This window comes from Rana temporaria, chromosome 1 (genome assembly GCF_905171775.1).
Source record: "Rana temporaria chromosome 1, aRanTem1.1, whole genome shotgun sequence".
In the NCBI taxonomy this organism is placed as follows: Eukaryota; Metazoa; Chordata; class Amphibia; order Anura; family Ranidae; genus Rana; species Rana temporaria.
Genome location: NC_053489.1, coordinates 2,419,435 through 2,439,636, shown reverse-complemented (window position 1 = coordinate 2,439,636; position 20,202 = coordinate 2,419,435). Strand labels below are relative to the sequence as shown.

The window sequence follows — 20,202 nt, the reverse complement described above, 5'->3', positions numbered from 1 at the left end:
ACTTTTTATGATGATAACTTGCATATTAACCTTAAGGCTCCATGTACACTGTACGCTAAAATAATGTTATAAAACACCAGTAGCTTTACAGGGAGTCTTTTAAAGTTTTTGCAATAGCGTTTATTAGCGTTTTTTTGTGTTTTTCAGCATTAGCGTTTTTATTTTTTTTGTGTCTCATCATTAGTGTCAGTGGGAAGAATAGGGCCCCAATGTTGGGGACAATGGTTGATATCAGTGACAGGAATTTTGTCACACGGTTGGTGTAGAAGGAATAGTGGGCCAGATCCTCAAAAGGGATACGCCGGCGTATTTACTGATACGCCGTCTTATCCCTGTTTCTATCTATGGAACTGATCCACAGAATCAGTTTCACATAGATAGGGAGAAGATCCGACATGTGTAAGGGACTTACACTGTTGGATCTTAGGATGCAGTACCGCAGCCGCCGCTGGGGGCATTTCTCGTCTAAATGCCGCTTCGGGTATGCAAATTAGCACTTACGGAGATCCACAAAGCTTTTACGCTTCGTTTTTTCTCCGTAAGTATTAGTTTGCCGTCGCAATATTAGGGCTGCTTTTACAAGGCCTAAACTGTTTAGGCCTTGTAAAAGTAGACCCTTCTATCCCGCGTCGCCGTCTTTTTTTTTCTAAAAAAAAATTTTCCCGCCGCAACTCGTATTTTTTTTTACGCCCGTCGCGATTCTCAAAACCCGGCGCAAAGTAAAACCGCGCAAAGCACGTCGGGAAAATGACGTCGTGAGCATGCGCACGGCGGATTTAAGTTACACAGCCGAAAATTTCTAGGTAAGTGCTTTGTGGATCGGGCACTTAGGTAGAAATTTTCCGGCGGTGTAACTTAAATCCGAATATTTAAGTTACACCGGCTGGCTGTGGATCTGGCCCAGTGTGCCTTGTATCAGTGGGAGGAATAGTGTCTCAAGGGCCTAAAAAAGGGCTATATTTGGCCCCCGGGCCGCAGTGTGGAGACCCAGGAACATCAGCAGCTTCTTCAGGAGTGAGCTCTAAATGTGAATTCATGAATCGTAAAAAAAATACACAACAATAAATAGTTTAAAAGTTACTTTATTGAGTATCATAAATAAATTGGATGGTATTTAGTTAGCGGCAAGAGTCTGGTCCACCCAGGATCGGAGGGCGGTGACGCGGGCGTAGACTCCAGGAGAATTTGTAGCGCAGGTAGAGCTGCCCCAGGACACAATACCGGCCAGGGTCCAGGCTCCGTTCCTCTCGCACACGAGGGGTCCACCAGAGTCACCCTGAAAAGGAACAAAACCAGAAATGATAGTTCTCATTGTGATGAATGTATGTGTGACATCACTGGCCTGCACTTCTTACACAACTATGGAGTCAGAAAATAATACCATCTACTCACCACAACATGTGGACTCAATCCTGTATATTTACAACATACAATGAACCAGTATTTGGATTGCAATGGTTATTAAGGTTGAAGTGGTTCTAAAGGTTCAAGTTTTTTACCTTTCTATGCATGAAGGTGGAAAACCTCTGTACAGAAGCCCCCCAGCCCCCCCTCCCCCGCCAATACTTACTTGAACCTGATCTTTCTCCAGCTAAGAGCACGAGAGCCTCGGATTTCTGGGGACTCTCCCTCCTCATTGGCTCCTGCTGCTGTCAATCACAGACAGTAAGCCAATTAGGGGAGAGGGGGGCAGGGCTGATCACTGCCACTGCAGTGCCCAGAGGTGCCCATGCATTAAGACAGCCATGCCTGCATGGGGAGACAGCCAACTTCACCTGCTTTCAAGCCAGTACATAGACCAGTAGGCAATTGCATGGTAATGTCAAAGCCATTTTATTTAGTTTTGATAGAAAGGGGAAGGATTAGAACCTCTTGTTAGAATTTTACTGCTCTTCAGGACTACACTAGAGAGATTTTGCCTCGTTTCCTGTTCAGCTGACAATGGGCTAGATTCAGGTAGGGGCGCGCACATTTACAGCGGCGCAGCATTTTGTATTTACGCTACGCCGACGCAACTTACAGGAGTTAGTGCAGTATTCACAAAGCACTTGCTCCGTAAGTTGCGGTGGCGTAGCGTAAATGGGGCCGGCGTAAGCGCGCGGAATTTAAATGTGGAAGGGGGGTGTGTTTTATGTAAATAAAGGATAACCTAACGTGATTGACTTTTTTTTACGAACGGCGCATGCGCCGTCCGTGTACATATCCCAGTGTGCATTGCTCCCGAGTACGCCGCAACGACGTATTGAATTCGAAGTGAACGTAAATTACGTCCAGCCCTATTCGCGAACGACTTACGCAAACGATGTAAAAAAATCAAATTTCGAAGCGGGAACGACGTCTATACTTAAAGGGGTTTTCCACCCATTTTTTACGTTTATTAAAAGTCAGCAGCTACAAAAAGTGGATTTTAATAAACTGACACTTACCTGCTCCAGGGTTCCAGCGACGCGCCGGCCGGGGGTCCGCTCCTCTCCCCCCCTCCCCGGCCGGCGTCTTCATTGTCACTGTGGGCACCCGGCCATGACAGCTTTCGGCTTCACGGCCGGGCACCCACTGCGCATGCGCGAGCGGCACTGTTTGATTGGACAGGCGATCGCTTGGGACCTGTCACGTGTCCCAGGCGATCGCCTACAGGGAGGGGCTGCCAAAAGGCCATATGACGTATCGCCTTAGCAGCCCCTCGGCGGAAGGAGGAAGTGGGACAGGAAGTCCCCTTCTCCTGAAGCCCCCACTCCCCCCCAAAAAAAATTACATGCCAAATGTGGCATGTAAGGGGGAGAGGAGTGGGTTAAGAGGAAGTTCCAGTTTTGGGTGGAACTCCTCTTTAACATTGGCTGCACCTCCTAATAGCAGGAACAACCTTACGCCGAAAAAGCCTAATGTAAACGACGTAAATAAATTTTGCCGGGCGTACGTATGTTTGTGAATTGGCGTATCTAGGTAATTTGCATATTCTACGCTGACAACAACGGAAGCGCCCCTAGCGGCCAGCGTCAGAATGCACCCTAAGATACGACAGCGTATCTTAGGCTAATGTCGGCGTATCTAGCTTTCTGAATACAGAAAGTAGATACGCCAGCGCAGCTTAGAAATTACGTGGCGTATCTATGGATATGCCGGCGTAATTATTTTCTGAATCTAGCCCAATGTTTCACCAGATAGGAAGTGAGGAACTCATCAACCGGGACACAGACACAGAACACAGTCCTAATCTCCTCTTACTCTACTGATAAAAAGTGATTTTAGTTCTGTCTGTGTTGTTGGAGAGTTTCCCTCTCTTCCTGTCCAGTAAACTGTCAAGACTGAAAGTGAGGGGAGATTTAATGAAGGGAGCCGTGGATTGCTGTAAAATACTGGCAAGTCTTCTTCCCAGTTTTTTTTTTTAATGCAGAGGCCGGGCGTGACGTCATAACATCTCACCTGGCCTCCGAACGATCATAGAGACTCTGGCGACCATCTGGTCCTCCGGAAATCTCTATGGTAGGAACCCGGGGGGCGGCGGATCTGTTCTCCGGCTAACCAATTGCAGTGGTGAGTTGGTAGAAGCACCAGAGGGCGGCCTCTCGCTGCTTGTAAAAATGATCAAGCGGCGGAACAGACGCTTTGATCGTTCTTCCGGTGTACATAATCGACGGCTCTAAATAAAAAACAATATCTGAATGATGCCTGTAGCTGCACCCATCATTCAGATATACCACCACAAAGTCAAGGACATCCATAGACGTACCTTGTGACGGGAAGTGGTTAAGATGGCCTCATGTCATGATTGCCAATTTTTGGACTTTGTATAGTCCACTTAAGGTCTCCTATATCATGATGGTACTGGTCAACCACAAGGCCAAGCTGGATGCCATCTTCTTATATTCTTTACAATAAAACATCAACGAGTCTCAGAGAAGAACTTGAACTTTGGAACAAATCATAAACACATACATCAACAATTAAAGGGTCTAAAAGATCCCCCACTAGTCAATAGAAAGGTCATCGTACCATGCAGGAGGAGGCACCGGAGGCACCAGCGCAGATCATGGTGTCCCTGATTCTGGTTCCCCAGTAGGTCTGGCACTGAGTGTTGGTCAGAAGAGGAAGAGCCACCTGCTGGAGTTGAGCTGGCTTGGTTTGTGCTGAGAGAAAAAGGGAGAAGAAGACATACAGTATAACCATTAAAAACTGATGGCAACTAACATATTTAGGCTCTACATATGCCAGACATGCCATAAGGCATTAATGGCTACTTAGCTCGCAAAATGAGCAGGATTCAGGCCAAAAAGGTGTGCAGTACCGCATTTGGCCTGAGGTGGGGGGGTGCTGGAGCCGAATGGCTCGGAAAGACTCGGAAATACTACGTCCCCGAGCCTTTCTGAGCTGTCCTTGGGCCTTTCTGGCTTTTTCTGAGGCTCTCTGGCGCCCCCCGCCGATGGCCGCATGTGGTATTGCATGCCATTGAAGTCAATGCGGAACAAATTTTTTTGTTTCCATTGACTTCAATGGGGAAACTTGCTTCGATATGCGAGTGCTTTGGATTACGAGAATTCTCCTGGAACGGATTATACTCGTAATCCGAGGTTCCACTGTATTTCACTTTTTACAAAAAGAATGACCCTGCTCCCAACCAGAGGCGTTGCTAGGAGGGTGCAGGGGGTGCGGGCTGCACTCAGGTGACACCTGCCAGAGGGGTGACACCCGTGGGTAGCAGCACCACTAACACCACCCGCTGCCCTGATTAGCTGTGCCTCGCGCCGCTGTGTACCTCAGCGGCACAGCCTGAATCCGCCTCCTCCTCTCTGTTTACATCTACAGAAGAGGAGGAGCCTGTGCTCGAGGGACACACAGTGTATCTGTCAGCTCTGTTCTGAGGTATGTAAGGGGGGCGTCTATACTGCTTGGGGGTCTGTACTACTGAGGGGGGTCTGCACTGAGGGGGGATCTGTAATGCTGGGGGGTCTGCACTAGGGAGGGGTGTCTGTTGTGAGGGGGCAGTCTATAATGCTGGGGGCGTCTGCACTAGGGGGTGTCTGTACTGAGGGAGGTCTGTAATGCTGGGGGGTCAGTAATTCTGGGGGGTCTGCACTAGGGGGGTGTCTGTACTGAGGGGGTCTGCACTGAGGGGGGGTGTCTGTACTGATGGGGGGTCTGCACTTGGGTAATGCTGGGGGGTCTGCACTAGGGAGGGTGGGGGTGTCTGTTGTGAGGGGGCAGTCTGTTATGCTGGGGGCGTCTGCACTAGGGGGTGTCTGTACTGAGGGAGGTCTGTAAGGCTGGGGGGTCAGTAATGCTGGGGGGGTCTGCACTAGGGGGGTGTCTGTACTGAGGGGGTCTGCACTGAGGGGGGGTGTCTGTAGTGAGGGGGGTCTGCACTGAGGTGGGGGTGTCTGTACTGAAGGGGGGTCTGCACTTGGGTGGGGGTGTCTGCACTTAGGTGGGGGTGTCTGCACTTGGGTGGGGGTGTCTGTATTGATGGGGGGTCTGCACTTAGGTGGGGGTGTCTGCACTGATAAAGGGGTCTATACTGAGGGGGAGGTCTATACAGAGGGAGGGGGTCTATATTGATGGGGGGTCTGTACTTAGTGGAGGGGTCTGTAGTTATTGGAGGGGGTCTGTACTGCGGGAGGGGGGTCTGTACTGAGAGGGGACTATAGTTGGTGGGGGGTGACACCATTTTTTTTCGCACCGGGTGACACCAACCCTAGTGACACCACTGCTCCCAACATTCTTGTCAGTATTCCGATCGCGCACGTTCCTGGAAAGTATGGCTCTTAAAATGGTGGGTGCTGTAGTGATTAGCAGTTGGGTCCTGGAAACATCAAGCAAGTGAACACATTTCGCCAGCACGCCAAAGGTTTATTTTATTAAGAAAGATCCCATCACAAAAATAGGTGCAACGTTTCGGAAGCCATGCAGGACCCTTTCGTCAGGCATGTGACTGCTTCCAACATAACTGCTGGGTCTCACCAAGTAGAGCTGCAGGACGGCCACAGCAGGTGAATAGGACTAAGGCGTACAAGGTATGTCCTACAAATTTAGATGGTGGATTTTTAGGGATTGCCTCGTATGCCCAAGGACTTTAACTGGTCAATACTTTGCATTTTTAAAGAATATCTAATCCCCCTTACCGGCAGCATTGGTGTATCCCCATCCGCTGGTGATGCATTTTTCTCCTCCATTGAAGACATCGGAGGAAGCAGCGAGACACACGGGGGACACGCGGTCACTGAGGGCGGCGGGGCTGGCCAGCTTGATCAGGGTGATGTCATTGACAAAGGTAAAGGAGCTGTACTGAGCGTGTTTGAAGACCTGAGAAAAGTTATAAATAAGGATTTTATAGATGTTTAATAAATCCGAATCTTCTACTGGACTTGTGATAAACGTCCTGCTGAACCTTCTCAGTTTGTAGTTGAATCTGCTTACTTTTTATTTTTTTATTCCCCTATTAACATTATACTGAGAGTTGTCTCCACCGTAAACCGCCGTACCAGTGCTTTTACACCCGTGAGTGTGACCCGCACACCCTGATTCGATGTGAGAACCCCAGTGGGAGGTTCCCCTCGATTGGCTGCGGGAGGCGGCCCCATTGAAAGCAATGTTTACCCCTGCTGGGGTTCTCACATCTTTTTTTTTATTATCAAAAGTTTCAACAAATCACATCATTGTTATATAACCTTCTATTGTATTCTGTAATATCATAAAAAGAAATACAAACATTCCAATATTTTCTAATCCAAAAACTAACATGTATAACCCCCCCTACCTAAAAAGAAAGGAAAAGAGAAGGGGAAAAAGAAAAGGAAAGAGAGAGAAGAAAATATATAAAAAATTTAAGAAAGGGAAAACAAAAAACCCTACATGGTTCTAGTCCTCCCTCCTTAGTGCATGCTTTGACTATAGTGATGCCCCGTACACACGTGCGGGATTTCCAAAGGGGAAAGGTTCACGTCGGAAATCCCGAGGGGAAAGCCGAGAACTGGCTCGTCAGTCTTTCCCCCGTACACACGGACGGTTTTCCCGACAGGAAAACGACGATGGAGCTTTTGTCGGGAATCCCAGCCGTGCGTATGCTCCATCACAGTTTTTCCCCATAGGAAATCGGCAAAAGTCCGCCGGTTTTCCCGCCAGGAAAAAAGAGAGCTGTTTCTCTTCTTTTTGTCCGGCGGTTTTCGGGCAGTTTTCCCGTCGGAAAAACTGCGGTGGAGCATAAACACGCCCGGGATTCCCGGCCAAAAGCTCTCCTTGCAGTTTTCGGCCGTGTGTACGAAGCTTGAGAGTTGGGTCTGCTCCGCAAATCCCATTCCTGGAAGTTGAGTCTTCTATTCGGGGTCCTATTATCCTTAGTTCTCCCATACCACCTTACCCCCTTCTATACCCGTGCATAAGTATCCAATCTATTTCCCAGTGATCCTATCCCTCCACTCCATCCATTAGCTCCCAAAAAAAAGGAAAGGAAACCCCCACTCCCCCCTCCCCTACCTTTCGACCTAATGCGTGTATGAGGCCTTTATTGGCCACACTATCACCAAAAACCCACATAGAGGCCATTATGGCCACATTACACTCAGCTCCAAGAAAAAAAAAAAAAAAAAAAAACATTTAATTAACCCTCTGCCCCCCTTCCCCTATCTTAACCCGATATGTTTAAGAGGCCATTAATGGCCATACTATCACCAAGTGGCGGCTGGTGCTCAAATTTTTTTGGGGGGGCGCATACAAACTGAAAAAAAAACATAAATTGCAGCCTCACTGTGCCCACCAAACACAGCCACTGTGCACATCAATTGCCATCAGTTTGCCCCATCATATACCGCCAGTTTGACCCATCAAATGCCGCCAGTTTCCCCATTTAATGCCGCCAGTTTGCCCCCCAAATACAGCCAGTTTGCCCCCTCAAATACAGCCAGTTTCCCCATCAAATGCCGCCAGTTTACCCATCAAATGCAGCCCAGTTTTCCCTCTCAAATGCAGCCAGTTTGCCCCTCAAATACAGCCAGTTTGCCCCCTCAACAAATACAGCCAGTTTGCCCCCTCAACAAATGCAGCCAGTTTGCCCCTCAAATACAGCCAGTTTGCCCATCAAATGCAGCCAGTTTTCTCCCTCAAATACAGCCAGTTTGCCCCCTCAAATACAGCCAGTTTGCCCCTCAAATGCAGCCAGTTTGCCCCCTCAAATGATGCCAGGTTGTCCCCTCAAATGCTGCCAGGTTGCCCCCTCAAATGCAGCCAGTTTTCCCCCTCAAATGATGCCAGTTTGCCCCCTCAAATGCAGCCAGGTTGCCCCCTCAAATGCAGTCAGTTTTCCCCCTCAAATGATGCCAGTTTGCCCCATCAATTGCCGTCAGTTTCCCCATCAAATGCAGCCAGTTTCCCCCCTCAAATGCCACCAGTTTCCCCATCAAATGCAACCAGTTTGCCCCCTCAAATGCAGCCAGTTTGCCCCCTTAAATGATACCAGTTTGCCCATCAAATACAGCCAGTTTTCCTATCAAATGCAGTCAGTTTGCCCCCTCAAATGCAGCCATTTTGCCCCATCAAATGCCGCCAGTTTTCCACATCAAATGCCGCCAGTTTGCCCCTCAAATGCAGCCAGTTTTCCCCCTTAAATGATACCAGTTTGCCCATCAAATACAGCCAGTTTTACCTCTCAAATACGGCCAGTTTTCCCATCAAATGCAGACAGTTTGCCCCCTCAAATGCAGCCAGTTTGCCCCCATAAATGATACCAGTTTGCCCATCAAATACAGACAGTTTCTCCATCAAATGCTGCCAGTTTGCCACATCAAATGCTGCCAGTTTGCCCCATCAAATGCCGCCAGTTTGCCTCATCAAATGACGCAAGTTTTCCACATCAAATGCCGCCAGTTTTCCCCTCAAATGCAGTCAGTTTGCCCCCTTAAATGATACCAGTTTGCCCTCTCAAATACAGACAGTTTTACCTCTCAAATACAGCCAGTTTTGCCATCAAATGCAGCCAGTTTGCCCCCTGAAATGATACAAGTTTGCCCTCTCAAATACAGCCAGTTTTCCCATCAAATGCCACCAGTTTGCCCCCTCAAAAGCAGCCAGTTTGCCCCCTCAAATGATGTCACTTTGCCCCCTCAAATACAACCAGTTTGCCCCCTCAACTGCAGCCAGTTTGCCCCCTGCAGGGCACTTACCTTTCTCGGGTCAGCGCCATCTTCCTCCACACTCCCGCAAAGTCCTCGACGTCATCTCTGCTTGCCTGTTGCTTCAGCCAATCAGGTGACCAGTTACCAGACCCGGTGCTCCTGATTGGCTGAGAGGATAGGGGGCAGTGTTAGGGAAGAGATTCCCTAACACAGCACTGTGTAAACAGTGAATGCACAGCCTGTGCGCCCGCTGTTTAACAATTTGGAGGCCGATTAGAGTCCACAAGCTCTAATCAGGCACTTTCAAAACACCCCCACCGCTGTAATTCATATGCCCGGCGCTCAACAAGGGGCCGGACACCTGAATAGGGGGCGGCAGCAGCGACAATAGATAGATTCATGCAATGCACAAATTTATCTATTGTAGATTGACGGGTTCAGAAGAGAGGGGGCGGCGCTCCTGTGCCCACTATGGATGCACAGCCACTGTTATCACCCATAAAAAGCCACTCCTGTGTCTCATTCCTTCCTTACTTATTTACCCTTGACCCCTATTCCAGACCCGCACTGTTCATCCTACCATCGATGTAGCGGCGTGGCCGCCCTTATCTCCTGCTCCCGTCCCCGTACTTATTTACAGTTATCCACATTCTCTCTTTCCCACCCCTATACACCAAGAGGAGTGAGAGGGAGGAGAAAGGAAGGGAATAAACAAATGGTGGGGGGGTTCTCGAATCTAATCGGAGTACAGGTGCATTCCTAGGTGTGACTGTACCCTTAAACAAAAATAAAAAAATAACCACACACGGGTAGACAACCATTGGCACTCCAACTGTGACGAAACTACAAATCCCATGAGGCATTGGAAGCCACAGATATGACTTCCAGAGGCGGAGGCATGAAATGCAAGGTTGCCGGCCCTTGGGCTAGATAATGATTTGAGTGGCATCTTGATATAGCACAGTCATTTACCCTGTAGGACCACAATGCACTAGTAGGGCCAATTTAGACAGGATCTGATTAACCTACCAGCATGTCTTTGGAGTGTGGGAGGAAATCCATGCAGGCACAGGGAGAACATGCAAACTCCAGGCACCCTTTTGCTGCTAGGTGACATTGCTAACCTCTACACCACTGCGCTTGATGTCGGATGTCCTCCAGCCCATAGATGAGGCAAGCTCTATCTGACTTGCTGCAGCTTTTTTAATGTACATTGTGAGGAGCTGGCATGTGTGCCGTGAAAAATTTCCCCCAAAAATATGATTAATAAGAACTTACTCTGCCGACAGACAAGACCTGGATGGCCTCAGCATTGGAGGACTGGTCGTATTCTCCCAGGACCACAACGTCGGTAGTTCTAGATGGAAGGGAAACATGGCAGGTCATTGGTGGATGGTTGAGTGTCGTGGTGACAACGGTTTTAAGACTCAATCTTATTCTCTCCATACATGGGGAAATTTGACATGTCTGGTAGTGAAAAGTAATATCTTCACAGTCATTTAGTAAAGGGGCCAAGACTATACCACCCATACTATCTCTCTACTGCCATCAACCACTACCTTCTACATCCTGCGATAAATTTTTTGTAAATTGGATAAATGGCGCCATTTTGTATTTGTGAGCTATAAGTCAACTGCTCTGGGTGTGCAGTTAGGTAAATGGTTCTATATTTAGAATGTATCTGGTCTATAAATCAGAGGCTCTGGGTGTGCAATTAGGTAAATGGCTCTATATTTAGGATGTATCTGGTCTATAAATCAGAGGCTCTGGGTGTGCAATTAGGTAAATGGCTCTATATTTAGAATGTATCTGGTCTATAAACCAGAGGCTCTGGATGAACAGATGTGAAGTATTGCAGTGAATGGTGACTTTGTAGAATATTAGCATATAAAACTCACAAGATTCCGCAGTGGGCAGCAGTGACAACCCAGAGACTGTTTATAAGGGAACCACCGCAGAAGTGAAATCCGGTTCTGTCCTGTAGAAAAAAAATAATGAAGTTATTGTTTTATATACAGATCACGTCACCCACCCCATGGAGAGAAGGACCAGCCATTCTGGAATCAGGGGGAGGACACTGAGCTGAGGTCAGTGGAGGGATTGGTAGGGATGGGTGGAGGACACTGAATGGAAGACAGTGGAGGGATTGGTAGGGATGGGTGGAGGACACTGAATGGAAGACAGTGGAGGGATTGGCAGGGAGGGGTGGAGGACACTGAATTGAGGGCAGTGAAGGGAATGGCAGAGAGGGGTGGAAGACACTGAGCTGAGGCCAGTGGAGGGATTGGCATGGAGGGGTGGAGGACACTGAGCTAAGGGCCAGTGGATGGATTGGCAGAGGGGTGGAAGACACTGAGCTGAGGCCAGTGGAGGGATTGGCAGAGAGGAGTAGAGGACACTGAGATGAGGCCAGTGGATGGATTGGCAGAGAGGAGTAGAGGACACTGAGATGAGGCCAGTGGAGGGATTGGCAGAGAGGAGTAGAGGACACTGAGATGAGGCCAGTGGATGGATTGGCAGAGAGGAGCGAAGGACACTAAATGGAGGCCAGTGGAGGGATTGGTAGAGAGGGGTGGAGGACACTGAATGGAAGCCAGTGGAGGGATTGGCAGAGAAGAGTAGTGGACATGGAATGGAAGCTAATGGAAAGATTGACAGAGAAGGATGGGGGACACTAAATGAAAGCAAGGATTGGCAGAGAGGAGTGGTGGACACTGAGCTGAGGCCAGTGGAGGGATTGGCAGGGAAGGTGGAGGACACTGAGCTGAGGCCAGTGGAGGGATTGGCAGGGAGAGGTGGTGGACACTGAGCTGAGGCCAGTGGAGGGATTGGCAGGGAGGGGTGGAGGACACTGAGCTGAGGCCAGTGGAGGGATTGGCAGGGAGGGGTGGAGGACACTGAATGAAAGGCAGTGGAGGGATTGGCAGAGGGGTGGAAGACACTGAGCTGAGGCCAGTGGAGGGATTGGCAGAGAGGAGTAGAGGACACTGAGATGAGGCCAGTGGAGGGATTGGCAGAGAGGAGTGGTGGACACTGAGCTGAGGCCAGTGGGGGGATTGGCAGGGAGGGGTGGTGGACACTGAGCTGAGGCCAGTGGAGGGATTGGCAGGGAGGGGTGGAGGACACTGAGCTGAGGCCAGTGGAGGGATTGGCAGGGAGGGGTGGAGGACACTGAGCTGAGGCCAGTGGAGGGATTGGCAGAGAGGAGTAGAGGACACTGAATAAAAGGCAGTGGAGGGATTGGCAGAGGGGTGGAAGACACTGAGCTGAGGCCAGTGGAGGGATTGGCAGAGAGGAGTAAAGGACACTGAGATGAGGCCAGTGGATGGATTGGCAGAGAGGGGCGAAGGACACTGAATGGAGGCCAGTGGAGGGATTGGTAGAGAGGGGTGGAGGACACTGAATGGAAGACAGTGGAGGGATTGGCAGAGAAGAGTAGTCTACATGGAATGGAAGCCAATGGAAAGATTGACAGAGAAGGATGGGGGACACTGAATGAAAGCAAGGATTGGCAGAGAGGAGTGGTGGACACTGAGCAGCTGTTAAGGCAAATTTGTCTAGGAATAGCTTTCATGATAGACTGAAGGGGGATAGCCTATGTTGAGGCAAGGGAGTTGCAATAGTCAAGGTGAGTGATAACATGGGAGTGATTGATGAGCTTTGTGGTTTCATTGGGGTTGAGAAGGAGTAGATTTTGGAGATATTGTTGAGGTGAAGTTTTACGAGAGTAGTTAGATTTAGGTCTTGAAGGACAGGTCAGAGTTGGGGATCACACCTAGTGCTCTGGCATGGGGGTTGGGACTGATAGTTGTATTACATTATGAGCTCAATTTTAGAAAGATGGAGTTTGAAGTAACGATGTGACATCCCTACTGATATGACAGTTAGTAAATTAATAATGTGAGAGGAGACTAAAGGGGTGGGGGAAGTAGGGAGCAGAGAGATTTGGGGGGTCATCAGCATAGAAGTGGTATTGGAAGCCATGGGAGGTTTTCACGCCACCAAGAAAGGAGGTGTGAGTAGAACAGAAAAGGGGTTCCAAGAAGAGAGCCTTGGAGAACCCAACAACCCCTACAAAAAGATACAAACGTGGTAAGAGACGATCGTACCTGAAGAGACACCTGCCATGGCCAAGAACCAGAGACGGCGTTTTCACCGTTCACAATCCTGGCGTAGCCGGAGATAACTGGATTGATGGCGGGAACACCACAGCCTGAGAAAAAAAACACATTCTTAATACATTGTTACCCCCCCATACCACATAATACAACACAACGTCTGATTGGCTTGTAAGTCTCTTTTTATCATCTTTGCACTTCGTCTTCATATGATTGTTAATAAGGTGGATTTTTAAGGTGTAAAAAAAAAAAATATATAGAAACGTTATATCGGTTACAAAGTGCCACAAACACACAACACGTGGACTCACCATAGGCTCCGCTGAGCAAGGCCAGACAGGACAGGACCCACAGGATTGCCATCTTCTACTTTACTTGGCTATGGTGACAAAAGCCTGTTCACCTTTTTATACTCTCGGTCGGCCAATCAGGGTAAGGTACCAGGGTTGTGATAAGGACAATTTTTAGCGCACTTATCAGGAAACCTTGAGCAAATTTCACAAACTCGACTTAAAAGAAAAGATATGAAGAAACAGGTGTTACAGGAGAACGCAATAACAAGAGTGAGGGAATGTATATATATTCTACATATCTAAGTACATAAATTACACCATATTATTATTAATAGTATATTACAGTGGAACCTCAGATTACAAGGATAATCCGTTCCAGGAGAACGCTCGTAGTCCAAAGCACTCGCATATCAAATAGAGTTTCCCCATTGAAGTCAATGGAAACGAAAATAATTCGTTCATTGACTTCAATGGCATTCAATACCGCATGCGGCCAGAGGTGGGGCCAGAAAGGCCCGAGGACATCTCCGGCTGACCTTGGCAAACCTCGGAAAGACTCCATTCCCGGGGTTTGCCGAGGTCAGCCGAGCTGTTCTCGGGCCTTTCCGTGCATTTCCGAACGGTGCCGATCGGAGGCGCAGCTTTTGAACAATGGACGCCCATAGTTTGACTGACTCTGCATCCGGCGTATAAGACGACCCCCGATTTTTGAGGAATATTTTTAAGTATGAAAGGTTGTCTTATACGCCGGAAAATACGGTACAGTGTGGAAGAAACGAGTGTAACCCTTTCTTGTCGAGTGTGTCTAAGTATTCATGGTAAACTAGTGGGAGGATCACCTATTTTTCCAAAGAGGCTCCCAGGATTGACCAAGCAGAACTGACCACAATAATCGGAGGAAAAGGAAATTTCTCCAGAGGACTGTTTGATATTGCTCTATGAACCCGTAACCAGGGCATACCAAGGATGATGGACAATAAGGCTAGTACAGACGCCAGGAAAAAAGCAGCGTTTTTAACGTGATTTTTTTCACCGTTTGCATTGATATCAATGCACGGTTTGCCGCGCTAGTTTTCAGCCGTGTTTTTCTCTCTCTATCAATGGTTCCCTATGGAAGCTCATTGATTTGAATAGAGGTCGCACCAGAAGTTGGATCAAGATGATCCGACTTGCGGGGCGACTCGTGTGCGGAGAAATTTGAAGGGGAACCCTGCGCAAATTTAAAACAAAATTGCGTGAGGTTCCCCCAAGGATGATACCAAGCCCTTCGGTCTGGTATGGATCTCAAGGGGAATCCCCCACACTGAAAAAAAACGGCGTGGGGGTTCCCCCAGGATCCATACCAGACCCTTATCCGAGCACGCAGCCCGGCAGGTCAGGAAGGGAGTTGTGCTTTGCCCCCATGTTGATGGGGACAAGGGCCTCTTCTCGACAACCATGGCCGTTGGTTGTCGGGGTCTGCGGGCGGCGGGCTTATCAGAATCTGAGAGCCCCCTTCAATAAGGGGGCCCCCAGATCCCGGCCCCCCACCCTATGTGAATGAGTATGGGGTACATCGTACCCCTACCCATTCACCTGGCGGTATAAAAATGTCAATACAAAAACACTACACAGGTTTTTAAAGTAGTTTATTAGGCAGCTCCGGGGATCTTCTTCCGACTTCGGGGGTCTTCTGCCGGGCACCACCGCTGTCTTCTTTCTGCTCTTTTACCAGCAGCAGCCCGGTCTTCTCCCTTCTTCGGGGGGGCTTCTTCCGACTTTCAGGGGTCTTCTGATTTCTCTGCTCTCTTCTCCCGCTCTCTGGTTCTCTTTCTCTTCTGCCGGGCACCACCGCTGTCTTCTTTCAGCTCTTTTACCAGCGGCAGCCTGGTCTTCTCCCTCCTTCAGGGGGTCTTCTTCCGACTTCAGGGGGTCTTCCGACTTCTCCACCCTGTTCTCCCGCTCTCTGGTTATTTTTCTCTTCTGCCGGGCACCACCGCTGTCTTCTTTCAGCTCTTTCACCAGCGGGGGCCCGGTCTTCTGCGTCACCTTCTTCTCTTCTTCGATGTTGCCACGACGCTCCCTGCCGATGTAATGCTGGGTGTGCGGTGCCACCCGGAGCATGCTGGGACTGTGACGTCATTAGAGGCCTATATAAATCATTGCGCACCACGCACCCGGCATTACAGCAGCAGGGAGCGTTGTGGCAACATCAAAGAGGAGAAGAAGAAAAGAAGGCGACGCAGAAGACCGGGCCCCGGCTGGTGAAAGAGCTGAAAGAAGACAGCGGTGGTGCTCGGCAGAAGAGAAAAAAAGAACCGGAGAGCAGGAGAAGAGAGCGGAGAAGTCCGAAGACCCCCCGAAGTCGGAAGACCAGGCTGCCGCTGGTAAAAGAGCTGAAAGAAGACAGCGGTGGTGCCTGGCAGAAGACCCCCGAAGTTGAAAGAAGACCCCCCGAGCTGCCTAATAAACTACTTTAAAAACCTGTGTAGTGGGTTTTTTTTATTTACATTTTTCTACCACCAGGTGAATGGGTAGGGGTACTCATTCACATAGGGTGGGGGGCCGGGATCTGGGGGACCCCTTATTAAAGCCCCGCTGCCCGCAGACCCCGACAACCAACGGCCAGGGTTTTCGGGAAGAGGCCCTTGTCCCCATCAACACCAGCACCAACCCCCCCCCATGTTGAGGGCATGTGGCCTGGTACTGTGTAGGTGGGGGGGAGCTCGCTCGCCCCCCCTTCCTGACCTGCCGGGCTGCGTGATCGGATAAGGGTCTGGTATGGATCCTGGGGGAACCCCCACGCCGTTTTTTTTTTTCGGTGTGGAGGATTTCCCTTAAGATCCATACCAGACTGAAGGGCTCGGTATCATCCTGGGGGGTACCTCACGCAATTTTTTTTTTAACTTGCGCGGGGTTCCCCTTCAAAATTCTCCGCACACGAGTCGCCCTGCAAGTCGGATCATCTTGATCCGACTTCTGGTGCGACCTCTATTCAAATCAATGGGCTCTTATAGGGAACAATTGATTTTGAATAGAGAGACAAAAACGTGGCTGAAAACTAGCGCGGCAAAACGTGCATTGAATTCAATGCAAAACGTGGAAAAAATTGCGTTAAAAACGCCACTTTTTTCTTAGCGTCTGTACTAGCTTTACAGCCCGTTTTTAAAAACGTCCATGGACATGAAGCCTAATAGTCAAAGCTCAAGAACTATTGATGACCCAGAGAAATTGTTGTGAGTAGTGGAAGCCTCTCTTGCATGACTAACTGAATATGCAGAGATTAAGCCTCAGCTTGGAGGGGTGTCCATCCAAAAAACACATCCTGGCTCCCGATACGTTGATATCTAGTACTGCTTTGTTTTTCTGAGGCCCTGCAGATACAAAGATATGGAGATGTGAGGAAGGGGAAGGGGAATATTGGGGATATTGGAAGGGGAAATCTAACTGTGTGGCCCTCGCTGGGTTATAAGTCCAATCCTGCATCGCCTTGGTATCTTAGTGCTTAGTGCCTGGTGCCCTAGGAAGACGTCATCTGTGACGAAACGCATAAGGGGGAGCAACGTGCTGGTCCCAGAACGACGGGCTGCCTTATTGAGCTGGCCAACTTATCTTTGTATGCCTAATTTACATTCCTTTGATGTAAGTGCAATACATATAATGCCTAAGATTTTTTACTATGGAGGTCTTATCTCTTTTTGGGTTCATGTGTGATGGGGCCCTTCCGGGAGGTGAAGGCTTGATGGCGATTCCCTTGGATGGTTAAAGGCCCTGGCTATAGCCACAGTCAAGAAAGACCTCCTGTAATAGGAGGTCACAAGGAGCTGGTAAGCGTCCATTCTTATGAGGTGTAAGCTTTCATTGAAATTCACATACTACTTTGGTGAAAGTGTTAAGCCTTGGGATCTTCACCTGTTACTCCCTGTACATCAGAGACACCCCCATCCTTTAAGTCTGTAGGAAAGTGCTGTCTACTTTCTCCACTGCAGGTGATGCTTTTCTGCAGCAGCACTGTTGTTGGAGAAGAAGCCAAGAGGAACAAGGTTCCTCTAAGCTTTCTTGGGTCACTGGGGAAGCTACCCTATTGGATGCCCCATGTGACTCTAGCAGCCATCTTGGGTCAGGCAGAGCCTATTTAAGTCCCTGGCTCTCAGGTTTTGCACACATTTTGAGAGTTGGTAGAGTAGAGACAAGAACCCAACCTGTTAGACACAGTACTAGAGGTAAGGGAAAGGTTCCTGATGAGGAGGTAAAGCATAGGATCCCTACCCCTTGGATATATTCCCGCTTGGGCACAAGACGGCCAGTCCTAACTCTAAAATCTTTACAGACACCGTCCATTTGACTGATATCGCTTCTTCACATTACTGTCTGCCATGATAGTAGCCGGTTGGATAAACTGTTGCCGTGTTATTTCAATAAAAGTTTTCCATTGCACCTGACTGTGTGAATTATTGCTGCCGCAACACAATGCACCCCTACTGGTCAGAGATATTCCCTTGTAGGACCTCAGATGTAAGGTTGCCTTGCTGGTGACCATTCCATCTGTAAGGCATGTTCCTGAGCGGGTGGCTTTTTATTGTAGTCTTTTTCTTGTATTACAAAGGGACAAGGTGGTCTTAAGACCAAGACCTTCTTTTCTCCTCAAGGTGGTCTCTCCCTTCCACCTTAATGAGGATTTGTCAAGGCCGCCACCTGGTCCTTTGTTCAGGGCTGGTGCAAAGAGTTTTGGCACCCTAGGCGAAACCTAATTTTTGCTGCCCCCTGGCTCCACCCCTGACTCCACCCCCTTTACCCTGCCCATGTATACCACACCTTTTTAATGAAACGCACAAATTCAGCCCTCCAGTGCCAATCAAATGCAACCTCACCAGCGCTCATCAAAGCAGCCTCACCAGAGCCCATCAAATGTAGCCTCACCAGATCCCATCAATGCAGCCTCACCAGCGCCCATAAACGCAGCCTCACCAGTGCCCATAAATGCAGCCTCACCAGCGCTCATCAAATGTAGCCTCACCAGCGCCCAACAAATGCACATCAAATGCAGCCTCACCAGCGCTCATCAATGTAGCCTCACCAGTGCCCATCAAATGCAGCCTCACCAGTGCCCATAAATGCAGCCTCACCAGTGCTCATCAAATGTAGCCTCACCAGCGCCCATCAAAAAGCACCCAACAGGAAGGGGCCTGGTGACTCAATTGGAGGACGCATCCCAACCAATCTACCTCACAGTACTGCCGGACGGCTTAAAGACTCTGGGACTGTGTAGCTGTGCTTAAACTTGGAAAAACTGTTTGGTTATGCAATCCTGTGGCAGAGGATTGTGCAACAACCCCATTGTATTCGCCAAGTCTGTGGCAGAGCCTTTGTCCGTGCATCGCACCAGCTGCTAGGTCGGTGAGAGAGGCCTATCCGGTGGTTACGAGATCCAGTGCTGGAAGCTGTTTGTCCTCTGGATCTTAAGAAGTACCCGTGATCTGCAAACAAGGTATCTGAATCTCCCGTCACCCTCCATCCCTCTATTGCCGCAAGTTGTTTAATAAAGGCATTGGAAAAGAGCAAAACTAAGTGCTTGGTGCATACATCTGTGGACGTATTTTCCAATAAAGACTCCTAGTTCTGATACGGTGAACAGTGAGGTAACGGCAGACCCAAATCTAATACAGCAGCTCCTATGGTGGTAGTGTTACATATATATGCATGCCATTTGGGGTGGCCCTAGCAAGTGTTTCTGCATATAACCCAATAGTCAAGGTGTCCAGTCCTGTACTGTACTCCAAGATAAGAAATTTGTGGGTGTGACAGGAGTCACTTTAGGTGGGGGGTTTGTGCAACTCAGCTTACCTTGGAGAGCTCCGGAAACTTTGTGTCCAGCTTCCCTGGGCCCTCTTATGTGTAAATCGCCCTGTGTCTCTAATAGGGGTGACTGAGAAATCCAGTCTGATCTGTACTAATCGGACTCGCGATACAGCCACATTGGAATGTTGTGTATATATATATATACTATAACGGGAGGGCCCGTAGAACCCAGAAGCTCTTAGAAAGTATGAGCCAGAAAATAATGGACATTCAGAATATGTCTTGGATTGCTTTAACATGGGTCTGTAATCCCCAATATCTCCCAGGAGTGACTCATTCGAGTGTGACTGCTCTGCATCTAATTATGGCTTGTGCTAATTGACCCTGTAATTGTGTGAAGGTGTATTTATGATAATGTGTATTGTAAGTTAGAAGACAGCCAGTCTGGAAAGGCTAAAGGTCATGCGTATGAGTCATCAGCTGTAGTTAATTAGCTCATGTAAATTAGGCCAGGTCCAGGAGTCAGTGTGTCTGCTAAGAGATGTATTGAGGATGATTTGTATTGGGGGGCTCGTTATGTAACCATTGTGTGATGTTGTGGGTGGAGTTGGGTCATTGACTGTTGACTGGGTGGGCTAAAGAGTCCTGGATAGTGGGTTCGTTGTAACATGTGCTGGAATAAAGGCAGTTTTGATGTCGTTGTTCACACTACACTGTGTTACGGCCGGTGACTGGGTGAGCTAAGCGGTCTTGGATAGTGCTGGTTCTGGACAGAGGAAGCATTGACGGCGGACATAGTCCTGTAGAGGATGAGGGTTCATCACAGCAGGTAAGTCAAAATTCCTTGTTGTTTTCTACTTTGTGAACCAACAATATATTTAATTGATGACTCTACAACAACAACAACAACAAAAA

At 48.8% G+C, this 20,202-nt stretch overlaps 1 protein-coding gene across 1 annotated transcript; it reads right to left on the bottom strand.

Moving 5' to 3' along the window:
* Positions 1-1,066: 1,066 nt before the first annotated feature.
* Positions 1,067-13,611, bottom strand: LOC120920985 (chymotrypsinogen A-like). Its single transcript, XM_040333550.1, has 7 exons — positions 13,528-13,611; positions 13,208-13,311; positions 10,997-11,076; positions 10,377-10,455; positions 6,114-6,294; positions 3,991-4,124; positions 1,067-1,276 (listed from the first exon to the last, which is right to left on the bottom strand). The coding sequence occupies exons 1-7, from the start codon at positions 13,577-13,579 to the stop codon at positions 1,115-1,117; spliced, it is 792 nt and encodes a 263-aa protein (XP_040189484.1). The 5' UTR covers positions 13,580-13,611; the 3' UTR covers positions 1,067-1,114.
* Between the last annotated feature and the right edge of the window lie 6,591 nt (positions 13,612-20,202).

Coding starts and splice junctions, on each gene's coding strand:
- LOC120920985 (XM_040333550.1), bottom strand. CDS start 13,579: ATGGCAATCCTGTGGGTCCTGTCCTGTCTGGCCTTGCTCAGCGGAGCC. Junction 6,295..10,376: donor AGGTCTTGTCTGTCGGCAGA/GTAAGTTCTTAT, acceptor AACTTTTCTCAG/GTCTTCAAACACGCTCAGTA. Junction 4,125..6,113: donor GGGATACACCAATGCTGCCG/GTAAGGGGGATT, acceptor TTTTTCTCTCAG/CACAAACCAAGCCAGCTCAA.